The 20,711-nt window shown below is 33.0% G+C and overlaps 1 protein-coding gene across 3 annotated transcripts in view; it reads left to right on the forward strand.

Moving 5' to 3' along the window:
- Positions 1-20,711, forward strand: part of LOC117906990 — a 52,490-nt gene that overhangs the window by 15,955 nt on the left and 15,824 nt on the right. For 2 of the 3 annotated variants that reach the window (XM_034820291.1, XM_034820290.1), the window contains exons 3-5: positions 12,132-12,251; positions 12,326-12,400; positions 16,677-16,811. In XM_034820291.1, the coding sequence (XP_034676182.1) occupies positions 12,132-12,251; positions 12,326-12,400; positions 16,677-16,811 (330 nt within the window). The remainder of the gene's footprint in view (positions 1-12,131; positions 12,252-12,325; positions 12,401-16,676; positions 16,812-20,711) is intronic. The other variant, XM_034820292.1, reaches the window with a different exon arrangement.

The raw sequence follows: 20,711 nt of genomic DNA on the forward strand, positions 1-20,711 counted from the left end.
GAATAAACTTTATGGTAGAGAAAATTATAAGATAAGAAATAGAGAGAAAGAAGAAACAATGAAGAAAAGATGGAAAACCTTAGAGTCTCACTAAGGCCTTCTAGGAGTCTCACCTAGAAGAAAATCAATAGAGTCTCACCATTGAGGGTTGCAACCTTGCAATGAAAGAAAGTATAATATTATTCATTAAAATTCATTCCTTTGATTTACATTGATTAGCCTATTTATAGGCTTCTCTAAGAAATCCAAAGTCTACTAGGACTCTAATGACCTATCATGACTCAAATTCTAATTATATTATAACTCAACTAGCTAATCCTAATTAGACTCCAACAAATACCAATCCCTATTCAATTCTAATTAATATTAATCCTACTTAAAGTTTACTTAGGTCTTCCCTTTCTTCCTTGAATAAACTTTAAAAGGCTTTCCCCCATCAGCTGGTCATTCAACCCATTTGACATTAGATTAGGGTTTGAGATTTTAGACAACCTTCATCTGCATGAAACTTTATGATTATAGGCCTATGCAAATACTGACAGACCTATGTAAATACTGACATCAAAGGAGAATTACCGTTAAGGATTTCTAAAGTTCTAGAAACTAGTTTTATTCTAATTTAGTACAGAAAGTTAGGATCAATTTTATTTATTTGTGTTAAAAAAAAAGTGTTTGTTCCTAACATATAGTAAGTTAGTTTGTATGGTTTGTTAGTTCCTATTTTATAGCTATAATTTAGTACAGATAGTTGTATATAAATAGATATCTGTATTCCTATTTTCTAAATGAAAAAAAATAATAAGAATTTTTCATTCTTCTTTCCAATCTTGTTCACAGCATCAGAGCTGGTTCTTTCCCAAGACTAGTGACTTATTTGCAATCTAGTTTCTTCACCAGATTATAGAAGATTATTCTTCTATTTCTTTCATCTGTTTGGAATGATTTAGCTATTAGGAGTAAGTGAAGATGAAGTTTCTAGAGAAAATACGAAGTCTGATAAAACAATTCTAGTACAAAGTTTTGGAGACAATTATTCCCTGCAAATCACCTAACACCGATTGAATAGACAAGAATTCTTGCAATGGTCTCAATTCGTGAAACTTTTATTAGAGGAAAAGTGAAGATAAGTTATTTGATAGGCTCATTATACCAACTCAATTAGAAGATGATCCAGGTTTTTCATTGTGGAATTAATAAACTCTATGATTATGAAATTGCCGGTGTATTCTATGGAGCTTGAGATTGGACAATGCTTTCTCTTCTTGTCAACCTCAAAACAATTGTGGGATGTTGTAAGTGAAACCTCCTCAAATTTGCACAACTCAGCACAAGTATTTGATATCGAGATGAAGACTTGAGAGACCAAGCAAGGAGATCAGAGTTTACTAGCTATAATAGCATTCTAAAATGCTTATGGCATGAACTAGACATATTTTATGATCTTTGTTAGAATATGCAATAATTCGTTGGGATAGACATTTTTTCTGTGATTAACTGTATATTTACGGCTATATTATTCCCATTGATGTGTTCTGCTATGTATAGGATGTTAGGATTTTTTTTCCTAGTTTAGAACTTTATAGGTTAACTAGTGCATTCTAAAATGCTTATGGCATGAACTAGACATATTTTATGATCTTTGTTAGAATATGCAATAATTCGTTGGGATAGACATTTTTTCTGTGATTAACTGTATATTTACGGCTATATTATTCCCATTGATGTGTTCTGCTATGTATAGGATGTTAGGATTTTTTTTCCTAGTTTAGAACTTTATAGGTTAACTAGTGTATTCTATATATCTTGTAATATTTTTTTCTAAGTAACAAATCATTTTTTTTATCACTCTTTCACAAGTTTACATGGTATCATAGCCATTTAGGCTCTTAGGTTTACTGGCAACCTTCATTATTATTCTGTTTAGGTAGAGTTAATAGCCAGCATTTTGTGTCCTACTTCATGACCTTCATCGTTGTTACCTTTTCCATTTATTTTTCTGTTCACAACCTTCATTGTTGTTATTTTTTTGTGACCACCTAAAAAAATCTCCTCATTCAGCTCCTACCGTCATATTCTCCTTCAACCATGTTTGAAACACCTAAGCCCACCAACACCACTTCATTAATAGCTTCTTTCACCGCCCAGGCATCCATACACTCTGAAAATCCTACTCTGCAAATCACCACATCAAAACTAAAGAGGCATCCATACGCTCTGCAAATTTCTTTGAGAAGCAAAGGGAAATTCAAATATGTTATTGGGACAGCAAAACCGCCACTTGAAAGTCTTAGCTACTACACTCCATGCAACCTGAGATTAGTAAGACATATCTACTTTTTCCCATGGCTAAAGACATTTGGGAGGTTGTTAATAAGACCGTTCAAAGGTTGGTTTCACCTCCCAAGTTTTTCAGAACAAGCAACAGATTATGAATACCAAGCAAGGGACTTCAAGTGTCACGGAATACTATAACTCTCTCAAAGGGTTATTGATGGAGTTAGATCTCTACCAAAACATGGAGATGGAGTTTGCTGCTGATTCAAAGAAGATGAAGGACATGCTGGAAATGGGACGAGTCTTTCGATTTTTGTTGGGACAAGTAATCCTGAATTTGATCAAGGATGTGAAAGAATACTAGGAAAAGACCTTTTTCCTGATCTTGATGAAGCTTTTTCACACATTCATGGGGAGGAAAGTTGTAAAAAATTGATTGGCAACAAAACTGAAAATTGTGGAAGTCTTTACAACAGAAAATTTTGCTCTAGCAGTGGCTAAACAAAATCAAAATGCAAGTGACAACAAGAAGTCAATGGACAAGGATAAAATGTGGTGTGACTAATGCAACAAATCAAGACTAAAGAATCCCGTTTGGGCTAATTAAGAAATTGTTCTGGTGATATATTTAAAATACATGTACAAGAATACATTATATAGACAGATTACAAAAGAATAGATAAGGAAAGAATAGATAGGAAAAAAATCTCTACAGCTATACAGATATTTACAGCTAGAAATTATCTCTACATCTGTACAAATATTTACAGCTAGCAATTATCTCTACAGCTGGACAAATATTTATAACTAGCACCTAGGATAACAGCTCCTAGGATCTCCTGAGATTGCCAACAAAGATATACAAGAGCCATGTGTTGGAAGCTACATGGAAAGCCTTAAAACCTGAAACAAATTGGCAACAAAGGAGGAAATCAGCCTACTGGATTGGGACAAACCAATCCACAACTGTTGTTGAAGAAAAATCAGCACAATTGGGGATTCAACAAATCTGATATTAAGAAGCTGAAAAAATTGAACTAGTTGGAGGATTCTAATGCAAACATCAAATTCAGGTTCAAGTTCCATGACTCAATTAGGTACAAAGGCTTCAATTTCGTTTCAAAATAACTCCAATACCTGGATCATTGATTCAGACCAACATGTATAAATTTTTTTCCAGCTACTTACCATGTTCAGGAAAACAAAAAATCAAGGTAGCTGATGGATCATTCTCCTTAGTTGCTGGTGAAGGATCTATACACATTTCACCCACCTTAACCTTACACTCTGTCTTTCATGTCCCAGATTTAAACTATAATCTATTGTCTATTGGAAAAATTACAAAAGATTTGAATTGTTCCTTTAAATTCACCTTACAGGTTGTTAATTTTAGGATCATTTGGGGAATATGATTGGGCATGGTAAGTTGAAAGATGAACTTTACTACTTGGAGACCAAATGGAGAAATGGAGGCGAAGAGTCTCAATGCCTGGTTTCAACCCACAAAACTGGTTTGAACCAAATCCTTCTTTCGCATGACCATTTAGAACACCCCCCTTGCCTTTGTTAAAAAGTTTGTTCCCTATCTTGTTTGAGAAAATAAACATTGGCAAGTTCCATTGTGAATCATGTACTCTTGCTAAACAACATCGCGTGAGCTTTCCAATAAAAGAGATTCAATTTGTTTCCCTATTTGGTTTAATTCATTTAGATGTTAAGGGCCCATCTCATGTTACCAATATTTCCAGTGCTCATTGGTTTGTTACTTTTATAGACGATTGCACTAGGACCACTTAGGTTTATCTCATGAAAACCAAGTCTGAAGTGCCCTTAATTTTTCCTGCATTTCATAAATTTGTTAATACTCAATTTAGAGCCAAAATTCAAACACTGAGATATGATAATAGTAAAGAATATTTCAATCAAGAATTGATGAATTACTTGAGCAATGAAGGCATTCTATATCAGTCAACATGTGTCGATACCCCACAATAGAATGGAGTGGCTGATAGAAAAAAATAGATGTCTTTTAGAGGCAGCTCATGCTCTCTTATTCCAAATGAATGTGTCGAAATGCTATTAGGATGATGCTATACTAACAGTTGCATACCATATTGATAGAATGCCGACAAAAGTCCTAGAAAACCAAGCACCAGTGAAGAAACTCATGACACTATTTCCCGACTTTCAAGGAGTAGGTGCTTTACCACCAAAGATCTTTGGATGTGTATCCTATATTCATATCCATGACCAATAATGTGGAAAGTTGGATCTTAGAGTTGTGAAGACTGTGTTCTTAGGGGGAGAATACAAGTGTTATCACCCTCCTACAAAGAAGAATTATGTTGTTATGGATGTGACCTTTGTAGAGAATCAACAATACTTTGATAGTACCTATCTTTTGGGGGAGAATATATCAACATTGGAAGATAGGTGGGATTGGGATGCGGAAAAAGAATTGAAAGAAGGAACAAACATCATTGTTGCTGAAAAGAATGATGTAATTGCTGCTGAAATGAATGATACAGTGGCTGAAACTGTGGATAAAGCTAATGGGAATAAAATGGTTGTCCATCCAAGTTAAAGAGATAATCCCAAAAATCCTTCCTACAACCAATCAAAAACTGTTTCACCAACAATACCTGCTGAAACTTCTCTTAACCTCTCACAAATAATGAAGCCATGGCTGAGAGACCTAAAACTCCAATTCTCAATGTGTACTCTAAGAAGAAAAGATCCATCATCACATCTCTAGTTCCAATTGTCAACCTTGAAACAGGTAATGAAAATAACAATGTAAGTCAATCTTCTACTTTAGAGATCTCTTCTCCCAGTAGTCTTGATTTGCTTATTGCTTTTAGAAAAGGGGTTTGAGCTTGCACTTGTTACCCCATATCTCATTTTGTGTCTATGCAAAAACTTTCACCTCCATGCCAGGTCTGCCTCTCACAAGTTTTGTTTCAACAAATACTCACCTCTGTTTAAGAAGCCTTAAACTCAAAACCATGGAAAGATGCCATGAATGAGGAGATGATAGCATTGAAAAAAAATCAGACTTGGGAGATTGTTGATTTACCAAAAGGAAAGATGCCTAACCGTAAATGGATCTTCACCGTGAAGTATAAATCTTATGGATCATTGGAAAGATACAAGGTAAGACTTGTCACCAAAGGGTACACTCAAACTTATGATATAGACTACCACGAGACATTTGCACCAGTGGCAAAGATGAATACTGTCAAAATTCTTTTGTCTTTGGCTGCCATCAAGGCTTGGTCTCTAAATCAATTTGATTTGAAGAATGCATTTCTTCACAAAGATTTAGAAGACGAGGTTTATATGGGCATACCACTAGGATACGAGGAGACATGACAAAAAAACCAGGTAGGTAGATTGAAAAAATCCCTCTATGGACTAAAACAATCACCTCTAGCATGGTTTGAGAGGTTTACCAAGTCTATGCTTGATAGAGGCTATTCCCAAAGTCAAGGTAATCACACCTTATTCATAAAACTATCTTCAATTGAGAAAGTTACTGGCTTAATTGTGTATGTGGATGATATTATTGTGATTGGTGATGACCTCAAGGGGATTTTAGAATTGAAGGTCTATTTGGAAAAAAAAATTGAAATTAAAGACCTTGAAAGTGTAAAATACTTTCTAGGAATTGAAGTGGCTAGATCTCAGCATAGAATTTTTATCTCCCAATAGAAGTACACTCAAGATCTCCTTCAAGAAACAGGTATGGCTGGTTGCAAACGTATTGACACTCCAATAAAGGCTAATCACCAGCTAGAAGAAACACAAGAGAAGGAAGAACCAGTTGATCGAGGTATTTATCAGAGAATAGTTGGGAAGCTTATCTACCTATCACACACAAGACTGGATATAGCTTAAGTTGTAAGTGTGGTAAGTCGGTTTATGCGTGGTTTTCTTAAGCCACATCTCAAAACTGTTCACAGAATTGTTAGATACTTGAAAGGAACTCCAGGGAAAGGATTTGTTTCAGAAATGTGGTGAGTTTAAGTTAGAAGCTTATACAGATGCTGATTGGGCTAACTCCATGACAAGTAGAAGACTGATTGCGAGGTATTGCACCCTCTTAGGAGAGAATTTGGTCACTTAGAGAAGCAAGAAACAACCCATGTTGGCTCATTCTAGTGCAGAGGCAAAGTTCAAGGCAATAATGCAGGGTATATGCGAACTACTTTGGTTGAAGATAATACTCTGAGATTTGCGAGTGAGAGTGAAGAATGTAATGATACTTTATTTCGACAATAAAGCAACTATAAATATAGCACATAACCAAGTTCAATATGACCAGACCAAGCATGTGGAAATTGATAGACATTTTATGAAAGAAAAACTTGACTCTAGACAAGTATGTACTCCATATGTTTCATCCTCCAACCAGCTTGCAGATGTGCTCACAAAAGCATTATCCAATGCAAACTTTCAACAGATAATTAGCAAGCTTGGGATCCAAAGTATCTTTGCATCAACTTAAGGGGGAGTTTTAGAATAGGTAATAATTTGTTAGAATGGGCATTTTTTCTGTAAATTAGTTGTATATTTATAGTTGTATTATTCCCATTGATGTGTTTTGCTATGTATAGGATGTTAGGATTTTTTTTTTCCTAGTTTAGAGCTCTATAGGTCAACTAGTCTATTCTATATATCTTGTAATATTTTTTTTCTAAGTAATAGATCGGGTTTTTTTTATCACTTTTTCATAAGTCTACAATCTTAAATAAAGTTGTGCTATTGTATTGATAGTGCTTGGCTTAAGAAGATGCTTGTGAAAGAAAGAGTACTAGAATTTCTTGCTTGTTTGAAATAGGAATTGGATGAAGTTTGTGGACTTGTACTTGGTAAAGAACCTCTTCCTTCTACAAGAGAAGTCTTCTCAGAAGTTTGAGGGGAAGGAAGTAGAAGAATTGTGATGATGGACAAGACTAAACCTACCATGGTCTCTAAAAATTTTGCCCGTTGTGTTTCTACTATGGAAGGTCTATCAACTAAAGTTGGAATAACAACCGTTAGCCAAAGGAAGAAATTTAATGAACAAGAAAGATGGTGTGATTTTTGCAATAGGCTAAGGCATGCCATGGAAACCTATTGGAAGTTGCATGATCAGCCAACAAATTGGAAAAGGCAAAAACCTGAAGAAAGAACCAAGGAATGCGACCACTAGCAAAAACTCAAAAGTAGTTTTTCCTAGAGCTCTAAGTTTTGTTTCTAATACATCTTGGATTATTGATTCAGGTGCTTCAAATCATATGACTAGTTAATTTCAACTTTACTCATCCTATACTCCATATTATGGAAATTTAAAGATTAGAGTTGCATGGAAAGGTTCTATATTTCTTTCTAAGAATCTCTCTCTAAAATTAGTCCTTTATGTTCTTAATTTTGCATGGAAATCTTTTGTTTGTTAAGTAAACTAACCAGGGATTCCAATTGTATTGTAGAGTTCTCACATTTTTGTTGTAAATTTTAAGACATATTTGGAGATGATGACTAGTAGTGCCAGAGAGGTTGATGGACTATAGTATTTTGGTGGGGATTCCCTTAGTAGTAGAGAAGCTCAAACTACAAGTAGAAATGAAGTTTCTTTTTCTACTGAGAATCAAATAATGTTATGGCACAATATTTGAAGTAATATTGTATTGTAGAGTTCTCACATTTTTGTTGTAAATTTTAAGACATATTTGGAGATGATGACTAGTAGTGCCAGAGAGGTTGATGGACTATAGTATTTTGGTGGGGATTCCCTTAGTAGTAGAGAAGCTCAAACTACAAGTAGAAATGAAGTTTCTTTTTCTACTGAGAATCAAATAATGTTATGGCACAATATTTGAAGTAATTGTTCATTGTTTTTGTTTAAGAATAAAAATCCTTAGTTTTTTTCAATTTGAAAGTTGTCAATTGTGTAAACATCATTGTGTTTCTTTTCGATTGAAACCTTACAAGGAATCTAAGTTTTTTGCTCTTGTTCATAGTGATATATGAGGAACTTCAAGGGTGACAAATTTAACAATACTAGATGGTTTTTCACGTTCATAGATGATCATACTAGGATATCTTGGTTGTATTTGATAAAAGGAAAATCCGAGGCTAAGTGAATTTTCAAAGAATTTCATAATATGGTTAAAACTCAATTCTAAATCCAAATAAGGTTTTTAGAACTGAAGTGGGAGGGAATACTTCCATACCATTCTTGGCCCTTCTTGAAAGGACAAGGTATTATTCATCTATTCTCATGTATTGACACACAACAACAAAATGGAAATGTTGAGTGTAAGAATGTATTTTTGTTAGAAGTGGCTAGGACTATTATGTTCACCATGAGAGTTCCTAAGTACCATTAGATTCTTACTTGATAAGTAGAATGCCTACTATGATTTTGACATTTCAAACCCATTGCAGTGCTTCTTCAATTTTTTTCCCTAAACCAGAATTATTAATTCTCTCCCATTAAAAGTCTTTGAGTGAATATTTGTTCATGTCCAAAAACAACACTATTTCAAACTTGACCCTATGTTTGCCAAATGTGTGTTTCTTAGTTATTCCCTAACAACATCATTCCAAACTTGACCCTATCAAATGTGTGTTTCTTTGTTATTCCCCAACTTAAAAAGGGTACAAATGCTATGATCCCATTTCTAAAAAATCTTTTATGAGCATGGAAAATTTGAAAACAAGCACTACTTTACCATAACTTCTATTCAGGAGGGAGATAATTACTAGGGAATGTCCAATCAAAAAAAATAATTACTAGGGAATATTTTTTTTGGAAAATTTTAGGTTCACTAACTATGCCTATACTAACTTCAAATTCAAGGGGAGAAACACTACTTGAACAAGTTGCATTGAACTTTGTGTCTACTCAAGGAGGAAAAAAGATCAAGGTATGGAAAATCAATCCCTCACAACTCACCAAACATCACATTTGAGTATATGTACCTTGGAAGAACATGTATTCCAACTCCTAAATCTCTTCTATATGTTATACTATCTTCTAAATCTCTTTCCTCTGATGGTTCTAGTGCAGCAAATATCTATAGTGAATGTAAATGTTCCAATTATGTTAGAAAAAAGTACTATTTGTATTAAACATCGTATTGCTAAACATGTCTTAGATCATAGATTTTCTTCCACTATGATGCTCTTTACCACTAATATGTTCAGTGTTAACATTCAAAGGGATATGCAGGAGGCTTTGATTGTTTTAGAGTGGAAGCAAGTTGTTTTGGAAGAAATGAGGGCACTTGAGAATAATGAGACATGACAACTTGTAGATGCACCAAAAAGGAAGAAACCCATAGGTTGTAAACGGGTATTTAATGTGAAATACAATGTAGATGGATCCACATAGACTTATAGGATTAACTACCTAGAAACATTTGCACTGGTTTGAATGCGATCAGAGTTCTCTTATCTCTTACAAACATCTTAAACTAGTCCTTACAATAGTTAGATGTCAAGAATGCTTCTAAAGGTGAATTAGAGGAAGAAGTTTATATGGTTTTGCCTTAGGATTTTGAAAGAAGATTTGGCAATGAAAAGTATATGTAGGCTAAAAGAAATCACCCTATGGACTAAAACAATCACTAAGAGCTTGGTTTGATTTGCTAAGTTCATTAGAAGCAACAGGCACTCATAAAGCCAGGTAGATCATACTCTCCTCTATAATCATTCTAGTGATGGCAAGCTTGCTATACTAATAGTAAACATGGATGATATCATCCTAGTATAAGTTCATTAGAAGCAACGGGCACTCACAAAGCTAGGTAGATCATACTCTCCTCTATACTCATTCTAGTGATGGCAAGCTTGCTATACTAATAGTAAATGTGGATGATATCATCCTTACTAGAGATGATGTAAATGAATTAGAGAGATTGAAGAATTTTCTGGCTAAAGAGTTTGAGATCAAAGATTGAAGCTTTACATCGATGTTGATTAGGCTAAGATAGGCTTAATATTTAAAAGCACAATAGCCTTCAGATTGAATCATTAGATTGATGCTGATTAGGCTAAGAAATGGATAGGAGATCTACTTTAGGCTATTGTTCTTTTGTAGGAGGAAACCTAGTGACTTAGATGAGCAAGAAGCATCTTGTTGTTGCAAGAATTTAGCCAGCTGCTCATGGTATTTGTGAACTTCTTTGGTTGAAAAAGTTGCTTGATGACCTGAGAATTCCTAGTGAGAAGCTAATAAAGCTCATGGTATTTGTGAACTTCTTTGGTAGAAAAAGTTGCTTGATGACCTAAGAATTCCTAGTGAGAAGCTAATAAAGCTCTATTTTGATAACAAGGCAGCTATTAATATTACTCATAATCCACTTCAACATGATAGAACTAAGCATGTTGAAGTAGACCGCCACTTCATCAAGGATTGAAGTAAGCCTTCAGATTGAATCATTACATTGATGCTGATTAGGCTAAGAAACGGGTAGGAGATCTACTTTAAGCTATTGTTCTTTTGTAGGAGGAAACCTAGTGACTTAGATGAGCAAGAAGCATCTTGTTGTTGCAAGAATTTAGCCAGCTGCTCATGGTATTTGTGAACTTCTTTGGTTGAAAAAGTTGCTTGATGACCTAAGAATTCCTAGTGAGAAGCTAATAAATCTCATGGTATTTGTTAACTTCTTTGGTAGAAAAAGTTGCTTGATGACCTAAGAATTCCTAGTGAGAAGCTAATAAAGCTCTATTTTGATAACAAGGCAGCTATTAATATTACTCATAATACACTTCAACATGATAGAACTAAGCATGTTGAAGTAGACCGCCACTTCATCAAGGAAAGGTTGGAAGTAGGATTGATCTGCATGCCAGATGTGTCTATTGAAGAATTGTTAGCAGATGTTCTAACTATAAGGGGCTCCATAGATATCTTCAAACCAACTTAAGGGGGAGTGTTGAAGATCTCTAAAGTTTAAGAACTAGTTTTGTTCTAATTTAGTGCATAAATAGCTAGGAAAATTCAATTATATATATATATATATATATTAAAAAAAGTTTATTCCAAGTTTATAGGAAGTTGTATAGTTTGTAAATTCCTTTTTTATATCTAGAATCTATCATACATAGTTGCATATAAATAGGCATTTGTACTCCTATTTTTTGAAATTAAAAAAATAATAAGAATTATACATTCTTCTCTCAAATTGTGTTAAGTTACCCTAGGACCTTAAATTCTCTTGCAATGTCAATGCCCTAGATATTAAATTGCATATATTGATGATAGAGAAGAATAAAGAAAAAGAGAGCATAAATGAACAAAGGGTAGAAAGCAAGAAACTATTCTTGCATCCTTAGTCGATGTATGTTTCATATGCACACAAACATAAATATCTCCAAGCCCCATCCTCCAAAACTTAAGAGGCAAGGAATAATACTACTAAAACTATCAAGTGCATGTCATGAAGATTATCTACATTGTAAATATATCTCTATTCTAGGGGTTGTATGTCTAATGTAAAATGTGCATACATCTTTTTGGCATTCCCTTCTCAAATATAAATTATTGTGCTTAGTAATTCACTAGCTGCTTTGTGTAATCTCCAATATTAAGAAGTGTAAAATAATACTAAAACGATCAAGTGCATGTCATGGAGATTCTTTACATATCTACTGTAAAATGTGTATCCAACTTTTTGACATTCCCTCTTTGTGTAATCTCTTTCTCTCACTACATGTCTACATTCTTTTTATGGAATGGATTAAGTTTGCATATCTTCTCTAAAATGTTGTACATCTCTTTCAGATTTGCCCCCTTTGTAATTGATTGTTAGTGACATCAGCTAGAATGTGTAATGTGTTTTTTTTCTCTAATCTATTTGCTTTGGCAGTCTTTATTTCAAAAGAAGAAGCTCTTTGTGCATTTTGTTTTGGATCCTGTTATCGTTGGTGATTCATCAGCCGGATCATCCTTTGCTGCTAGATATGGTTGTTTAGTCATAATAGAAAATGTAAGGTTCAGTACTTCTGGAAATGTCCAAAATATTAAAACACTAGTGAGCTAAAAGGTTCTCTATCTTTTCAGGTTGAGCGATTAGATGTTGGAGCATTAGTCTCAATAAGGGGAATTGGTCGTGTCAAGATCATGGAATTTGTTCAGGTGAGTACTCAAAAGGATTGGTTCAAACTTTTCATTCTTTAGTGAATTTGTTTTTCTTCCTTATGTTTTTTCAACTCACTATTTTCATCCTTTTTTGATCTAATTCCTATATCAATTTTTATTTTATTTTTTATCTTTCTCTACATGTCTTTGAGGCTGAAGAGTGTGTTCATCATCATATACCTTAAGATGTTTATAACCTGGTTTCACATCTCATAAATATTAGATTCTCCTATGTATCTTCCCTTTTTTTTTCTGTACATAATATCCACCTTTGTTTCATGTAAATTCTAAGTGATGTGGGGTTTTTGTATTTTTTTTCTCTTTCCATTGTTTTACATCCTTATTTATTATTTCAACATCACACCTCTATTGGGTTTTGAGGCAGCACATCATCATATACCTCATGTGTTTAATAATCTGGTATGACATCCCATCAATATTCCATTACCTTCCATGATATCTGGTAAGTCATATAGATTGCTCCTCAATATATTCCTCAGGTTCCTGTGATAAGGTATTCAGTTGTGGAGGCTTTCCACCCTTGTCTAAGATGTGAGGTTTTAAGAAGCTATTGATTGGTTTATTCAAATGCACCCTCTTCTACTATGGTCTTTTCTAATTTGAAAGAATTATCTCATAAGAGCAAGTGGTGGTTCGCATGTCAATGGTTTGGTTAGGAGATTCTTAATCCTAGGGGTTTGTTTTCCTAATGAATATATAGACTTTCCGAATTTGCAGGCTGCTCAATCCTTCTAAGGTTCTTAAAAGACAATTATGCTAAGTCCTTTCAAGTATTAGTTCTCTAATCAAAGGGCGAGATCTTGGGTTTAGCTGGTAGAATTGAACATTCACAGGATAAGAGAGAATTTGTACAAAAATATATAGACTAATGAAAGATAGACTTTGAGCATAGCACGTCCATAAACCATCTCTCTCTCTCTCTCTATTTGAAAGAATTATCTCATAAGAGCAAGTGGTGGTTCGCATGTCAATGGTTTGGTTAGGAGATTCTCAATCCTAGTGGTTTGTTTTCCTAATGAATATATAGACTTTCCGAATTTGCAGGCTGCTCAATCTTTCTAAGGTTCTTAAAAGACAATTATGCTAAGTCCTTTCAAGTATTAGTTCTCTAAACAAAGAGCAAGATCTTGGGTTTAGCTGGTAGAATTGAACATTCACAGGATAAGAGAGAATTTGTACAAAAATATACAGACTAATGAAAGATAGACTTTGAGCATAGCACCATAGGTCCATAAACCATCTCTCTCTCTCTTTGGAAGCTCTTTTCCTAGGTTGTGTGTGCAGGGCTAAAAACATGTTTGGACGATATTTTTTTGTTTTCATTTCTCAGAAAACTGAGCTAAAAAAAATGGAAAAAAAAAAATGTAAACACCAATTTGGTGTTTCCAAAATTTTCGTTAGAAAAGTGAAAACCGTTTTTTTTAAAATTAAAAATGAAGAAGGGATAAAATCACCTTGTGTGACCCACGATAATAAAAGGATTATAAATATTATAAATATGAAAAAACAAAATTTGTATGAATAAAACATTATTTCTCGAAATCAACTATTTTCTTAACAGTGTGGTATAAATATTTTGTTTATTTATTAGACTATATGAATATGTTTTTATATTAGAATAATTTATTTGATTCTTTATAAATATATTAGAATATTTTATTAAACCCCACTTTAAAATAAAAACATAGTGAACAAATATAAAATAATAATGTAAAATACGATATAATAATGATCTCACATATAATGTGTATCAAATATTTTGTACATATATATCGTAGAAATATTATCCATTTTAATAATATGCCTCATTTATAACAAGAGTATTATATAAAATTTTAATTATATTTCTTTTACTATTTTTCTGTTATTGAAAACTCAAGATCAAACAAAATTTTACAAATTTAATTTTTTTTAAAATAGTTTTCACTTTTTTAATTAAATAGATTTTCAAGAAAAGAAAAAATAAGTAAATAAAAACTGTTTTTAGAATATGAAAACTACAAAACGTTTTCCAACCAAATGCAACCTAAGTGTTTGTTCACTTGTTCTCTCCCCAGTATTTTCATTCCCATATCTGTATAGGTGTTTTATGCTTCATATAATATTGCAGTTTCTCAATTTCTTATCTTCTAATATTTTTAGTATTTTATTAATGTTAATGACTAAAGCATAAAACACTCACATGGATATGGTAATACAAAAACTGGATATGGAAGCAAGAAAACAAACACTTTGAAACTTCAGGGCAGATAACACGGTACACACAACTAAGGGAGAGAGCTTCATGTGGTTTACATGAACCACTAACTTTATACATGTAGAGGCTGAGAAGCTAACAAGGAAATCCGAGAAGATAAGGCAAATCTACAAGAAATAAGTTTCTTATAATTTCTTAGAGGAGAAGAATTCGAGTGAACTTTGCAAAGGAATCTGCAGCTTTATCCAAACTTTTAGGACATGACAACAAAGCAGTAGAGGAAGTTCTGGATTTTCTATTTTAGAATGATAGCAGCAAGGGTTAAGGATGGTAATTAGGTACAACAGCTGTAATGGTGACTAGGTTTTCAAAAACTCTTGGGTTTCATAACCTTCTCTAATGCCATGACAAAGGAATGGGAAAACTTCATATATCCTTCTTGAAAAGTACGAAATGCAATACAAATATTTAGAGAAGACTCTTATATCAAGAAAAAAAATCGAACTCATAAATATATAGAAAAGGATTCCTATTTCATCAAGGGAAGTCCAACTCATGGAAAAAGGAAAAAAAATACTTAAAAGGAAAATAATAATATCTCCTATTCTTTCTTTAACAACAATTAAATTTGATTTCTAATATTATCTTTAGTTGATTGGGGCAAAGTCTTGATGTTATTTATAGCCATTAGGAAACCCAAAAAATAAAAGAAGGCACCACACACTAAATCGGACAAACTTAGATTGTAAAAGAAATGAAGGATAACAGCTAGCAGCCAAACAAAAAGCTCAAATAAAACATACCAATTGGCAGTACTCATTCAATAGGCAACTAAGAAGTTGCCTAGTGTTGGAAAAGAAGAATTAACAACCGATCAACACTCTGAATATTAAGGAAGAAAATCGAAGGGAAGAAACTTAGCCTAACCTAGGCAAATGTGAACACATCTTCTAATCCATAAGACAAGTTGAGGGGCTAAAGTTTGAAAGAGGAGGAGAAGAGATTTTCTTTGGATTTTCTTGTTCCTCTTCAATAAAGGTACAAAAAACCATATATAATGCAATTCAATAATAACCTTGTTACTAGAAATACAAAATACCTTGTTAATTAACTTTAACAAATATAATGAGTTTCAAAACATATGTAATATCTCAATTACTCAATCTAGGTGGTAAGTCATCCATGGCCAAAACCTGAAAAACCATAGATGTCTAACATAAGGTAGTTTGGTGTCTCAAGGACATCCTTATGAAACATGTAGAATAATAGGAATAGTGCTGATATTTTCTCAAATCATGAAGTTGTATCATGTTAAATATGTTTTTTAGAATTCGAGCATATAATGCTTACCGTATATTCATTTTGGGGAACAAGCTTAAAGTCCTCAAGCTCACTTATATATATATATATGTACCATAGTTCTAATAAAACTTAGGACATTGAAAGGGGAATCAAAGAGATTAGAATATTGAATTCCATTGACTATGTAGTTTTCAAAAACTTGATCTGGACACATAAGCATGATTTTAACTGAATATTATCATGATTACAGCTTGAGTATTTGTGCTAGGATCACAACACCTAGAAAATTGAAAAAATACCCCTTTATGTAAGTTCTTTCTATAACATTAACATTGTACATATTGAATATACGACCATTCAAAAGATATAGGAATCAAGTCTTTGACCGCATTTACATCATATGAAGCTTAGTCCAACTCCTAAAATCTTCAACTATTTTTTATATCTTTTTAGCCTAAAGTTTGTATCATCACAGAACCCATAATCCTTGTTTGCTTATATATGATTCTTTCTACATTCTTGTTCTTTAACAGTTCTTCCCAGTATGAAATCTTCATGACAAAGTTGCTCAATTCCCTATGATCCATGCTAAATGAAACTTATTACTAATGATGATAAGGAAAATGCAGAATGGAACTATTAATCTATTATGGTTTGTTGGAATTAAAACAAAAATTGTAAGATCATATGCCAATGACAAAAAATTTGAAGATCTTATGCTAACATTTTGAAGTTTTCTCGCTTGACTTGTAGGCAGATCCATACTTGAAAGGTATAGTCATTCCAATGCAGGACAATAATTCTGAATGTGTGAGTGAAATAAGCTCTAAAGTTTCAGAACTTAAGGAGGCTCTTTACAGTTTGAATAGCTTGGAGATCAAACTAAAGGTATGTTCCCTTCATATGTATGTTTGAGTGGAGTAGCCGATATGCAATTATTTTCCTCTATATATTTTGCCAAATTCTTTCAAAATTAATTTTTCAAACATTCTTTACTTTGTATATATACAACAAATAATTTATGTTGTTTGAGACTGCTATTCAAACACTTAAGTTACTAAAAATGAAAAAATCGTCTCAATTAGAAAGCGATTATTCTTTACCAGATTTCATAAATATTCTTCTAGATGTAATAAATCAAAGTCCAATCAAACCAGATGTAAAATATCAACAATTCAAATAGTAAATTATTTGCAGATAAAAATATTAACATTTGAATAGGAAATATAAACTCGTTTAAATAATCAAGCCTTTAATAAGACTTGAGTTAGATAAATCTTTTTGTGTTTGTCAAAGAGACACCAACAATAATAATTTTGATGACTCGATATTAGAAATTTGGTATCAAATATAACCTACATTAAATGTAAACTTATTCTTATATTTCAATGGTTATCATAATCACTAAGTTTCATTGATGATGGTATTCAATATATGAAGCCTTAAAATTGAACATGTAAATGAGAGAGTATTATTTATAAAAGATATTATAATACTTGTTCGTTATTTATAAAAGGTCATTTTAAAGCTAGACCACATCCTTGAATCCTAAGATCCTGTTTGACAATTGTTTTTTAAAATAGTTTTTGGTTCTCTAGAACAAAAAAAGGGAAAATATGTTTGACAATTAGAAAATAGAATACAGTTTTTTATTTTTTAAGAAAAGAAAACAAGGTACTTTTGGAGAATATTTTTTATTTATTTTTAATTGTTTTAACTTGTTTTTTAAGAGTTGTTTTAAAAAATAATTATACAAATATGAAGAATGATTAAAAATAAAACACTGATAGAAGTTATTTTTAAAACACATTTAAAAGCATAAAAAATAGGTTAAGAACAATTCAAGTTCACAACCAAACTTTTGTTCTACATCTTCATCAAAGAATAGTTTTTAAAAACTATTCTCAAAAATGGTTTTTAAGGACAATTTTTTAAAACGTTTCCACATATAGGCCCTGAGGACAATTTTGGAGAATATTTTTTATTTATTTTTAATTGTTTTCACTTGTTTTTTAAGAGTTGTTTTAAAAAATAATTATACAAATATGAAGAATGATTAAAAATAAAACATTGATAAAAGTTATTTTTAAAACACATTTAAAAGCATAAAAAATAGGTTAAGAACAATTCAAGTTCACAACCAAACTTTTGTTCTACATTTTCATCAAAGAATAGTTTTTAAAAACTATTCTCAAAAATGGTTTTTGAAAACAATTTTTTAAAACGTTTCCACATATAGGCCCTAAGTACTTGGTTTACTATGAAGGAAAAACTCTAATCTTTTAAACTTGTTAAAAAAAGAATAGAAGACATTATTATTTTCTGTGTGGTATTTTTCCTTTTTGTTTTTCTATACATATAAATACTGTAACGACTTGCATTCAACCATGTAGATATTGTCCGCTCTGAACCCAAAGGGGTTCTCATGGCTTTAAAACGAGTTAAGAACTTTTTCCCCTATCCGATGTGGGGCATAACAACCACCCCCCCCCCCCCCCCCCCTCAAATGTAAACACAATGTCCTCATTGTATCCCATGGGATTACGAGGCCAAATAGACAAACACCCCTTACAGGGCCAAACAAACCCCCACACCGAGGTCGGGGATAGGCTCTAATACCATTTGTAACGACCCGCTCCCAACTGTATAGATATTATCCGCTTTAAGCCCAAAGGGACCCTCGTTTGTGATATCCCATATCAGATAGGACGCGTTTTAATCCTATAGACGTGATATAAATATGAACTCTTCTTAATCCTATAGACGTTTTAAAGTCGTGAGGGCCCCTTTGGGTTCAGAGCGGACAATATCTACATGGTTGGATGCGGGTCGTTACAATGGCATCAGAGTCGATTTCCGACCCCGGTGTGGGGGTTTGTTTGGCCCCATAGGGGGGTGTTTGTTTGTTTGGCCTCGCAATCCCATGGGACACAACAAGGATGTTGTGTTTGCATGGGGGGTGTTTGTGATGTCCCACATCGGATATAGGAGAATGTTTCTGGCTCTATATATGTATAGGCTCCTCTTAACTATGTAGATGCGTTTTAAAGTCGTAAGGGCCTCTTTGAGTCCAAAGCGAACAGTATCTACATGGTTGGGAGCGGGTCATTACAAATACATACATATATGGATGGAAAAACTCATTTACAAGCTTTACTATAATTCATTATTATCTTCTGCATTTCAACCAAAAAGTCCATCATATCATGATCTTTGTAAGCTTATAAATAGATCTCATCTTCTTATTATTATTTTATTTGGAGACCATTTTACGAAAACTAAGGGACCATGCCTAGTTGTAAGAATTGCAATATGGAAAGTTCAGTTACAAGTTTTAACATTATTCATTGTTATCTGTTGGATTCCAAATCAAAAGTGTCAACTATTGATCCATGATCTTTGTCAACTCATAGATAGAGTCCACCTCCTATATTTTAAAGGATTAAATTTACAAACTGCAATGATGCATAAAGATCTAGAACCCAGTGGCTTATAACCAAGATTCCACTGAATCATACATTCTCATATCCATGAGTATCTCATTGAGCAGGATTATTGTTGTTGCAGTGAAAGCTTTTACACCACTTGTTGGTGCAACAATATAAAGATAAAAATAAATTCACACATGAAGGTACATAAGGTTTAATAAAGTTTAGTCAACCATGCCTACATTAATAGATAAGAGAAAATCAAATCAATCATATACCATTGAGAAGTTATAGAGAAAAAGGAAGAAATGGATACAAATATTGAGTCTGAAAACATCAAATGTTCCCCACTTCTAGTATCTAAACGTTAAGCCTTTAACAATGCTCCTTATATTTGTCTTTCCTGTGTAGTTTTCATAAGTTCATCTCAATCTCATAACTTTTTCCCCTCATGATACAAAATATTTATAAAAATATTCCTAATACTTTTCTCTTTTTAGCTAAAATCTAATTTTATGAAGAAATATCAATATATGAAATATTCTAAATAATATTGTTTTACCAAAAGGATTGTCTACTAAATAGGAAATTGAGACATGTCCCAGTAATCACCATCTAGATCTTTCTAGGTTAGCCTAGTATCGATTGAGAAAAACATGTTCCAATTTATCCAACCAAAGTCTTCAATTATTAAGCAAATACTGTCAAAATATTGTGTGAATGACCGAATACCTTGGCCTTGAGTTTTGTATATTATATATAGACTTTACAAGGATGCTTTACATGGAAAGTAAATAAAAGCAAATAAATTCCAGCATGATTCTAGCCCTATACATGTAAACTATAATCTGTCAAATAATATATGCTAACTGTATAGAATAATAGATGGAGAAATAAGGAAACAATTGTGGGCTAAAATAAGGAAAGAAGGGTGGGCTAAGTTAAGGAAGTGTGGACAGCTTGTGGGCTAAAATAAGGAAAGAAGGGTGGACAGCAAAGCTGTCCTTTGACAGCCCCCCTCAAATTGATGCAGGTTGATCAACAAGCATCAATTTGCTACTTAGCAAGCAATGTCGATGACGAGGGAGAGCCTTGGTGAAGATATCAGCATTTTGTAAGTCAGTGGAAATATGTGGAAGAGTGATAACACGAGCTTCAAAGGCTTCACGGATAGAGTGACAGTCCACTTCAATATGCTTTGTGCGCTCATGATAGACAGGATTGGTCGTGATCTGAATAGCGCTTGTATTATCGGCATGTAGAGGTGTAGGATCGGTCTCAGAAAAATCTAACTCCGCAAGCAAACCTCGAAGCCAAATGATTTCAGAACAAGCAAGAGACATCGCCCGATACTCAGATT

The sequence above is a fragment of the Vitis riparia genome, chromosome 18 (genome assembly GCF_004353265.1).
Source record: "Vitis riparia cultivar Riparia Gloire de Montpellier isolate 1030 chromosome 18, EGFV_Vit.rip_1.0, whole genome shotgun sequence".
NCBI lineage: Eukaryota > Viridiplantae > Streptophyta > Magnoliopsida > Vitales > Vitaceae > Vitis > Vitis riparia.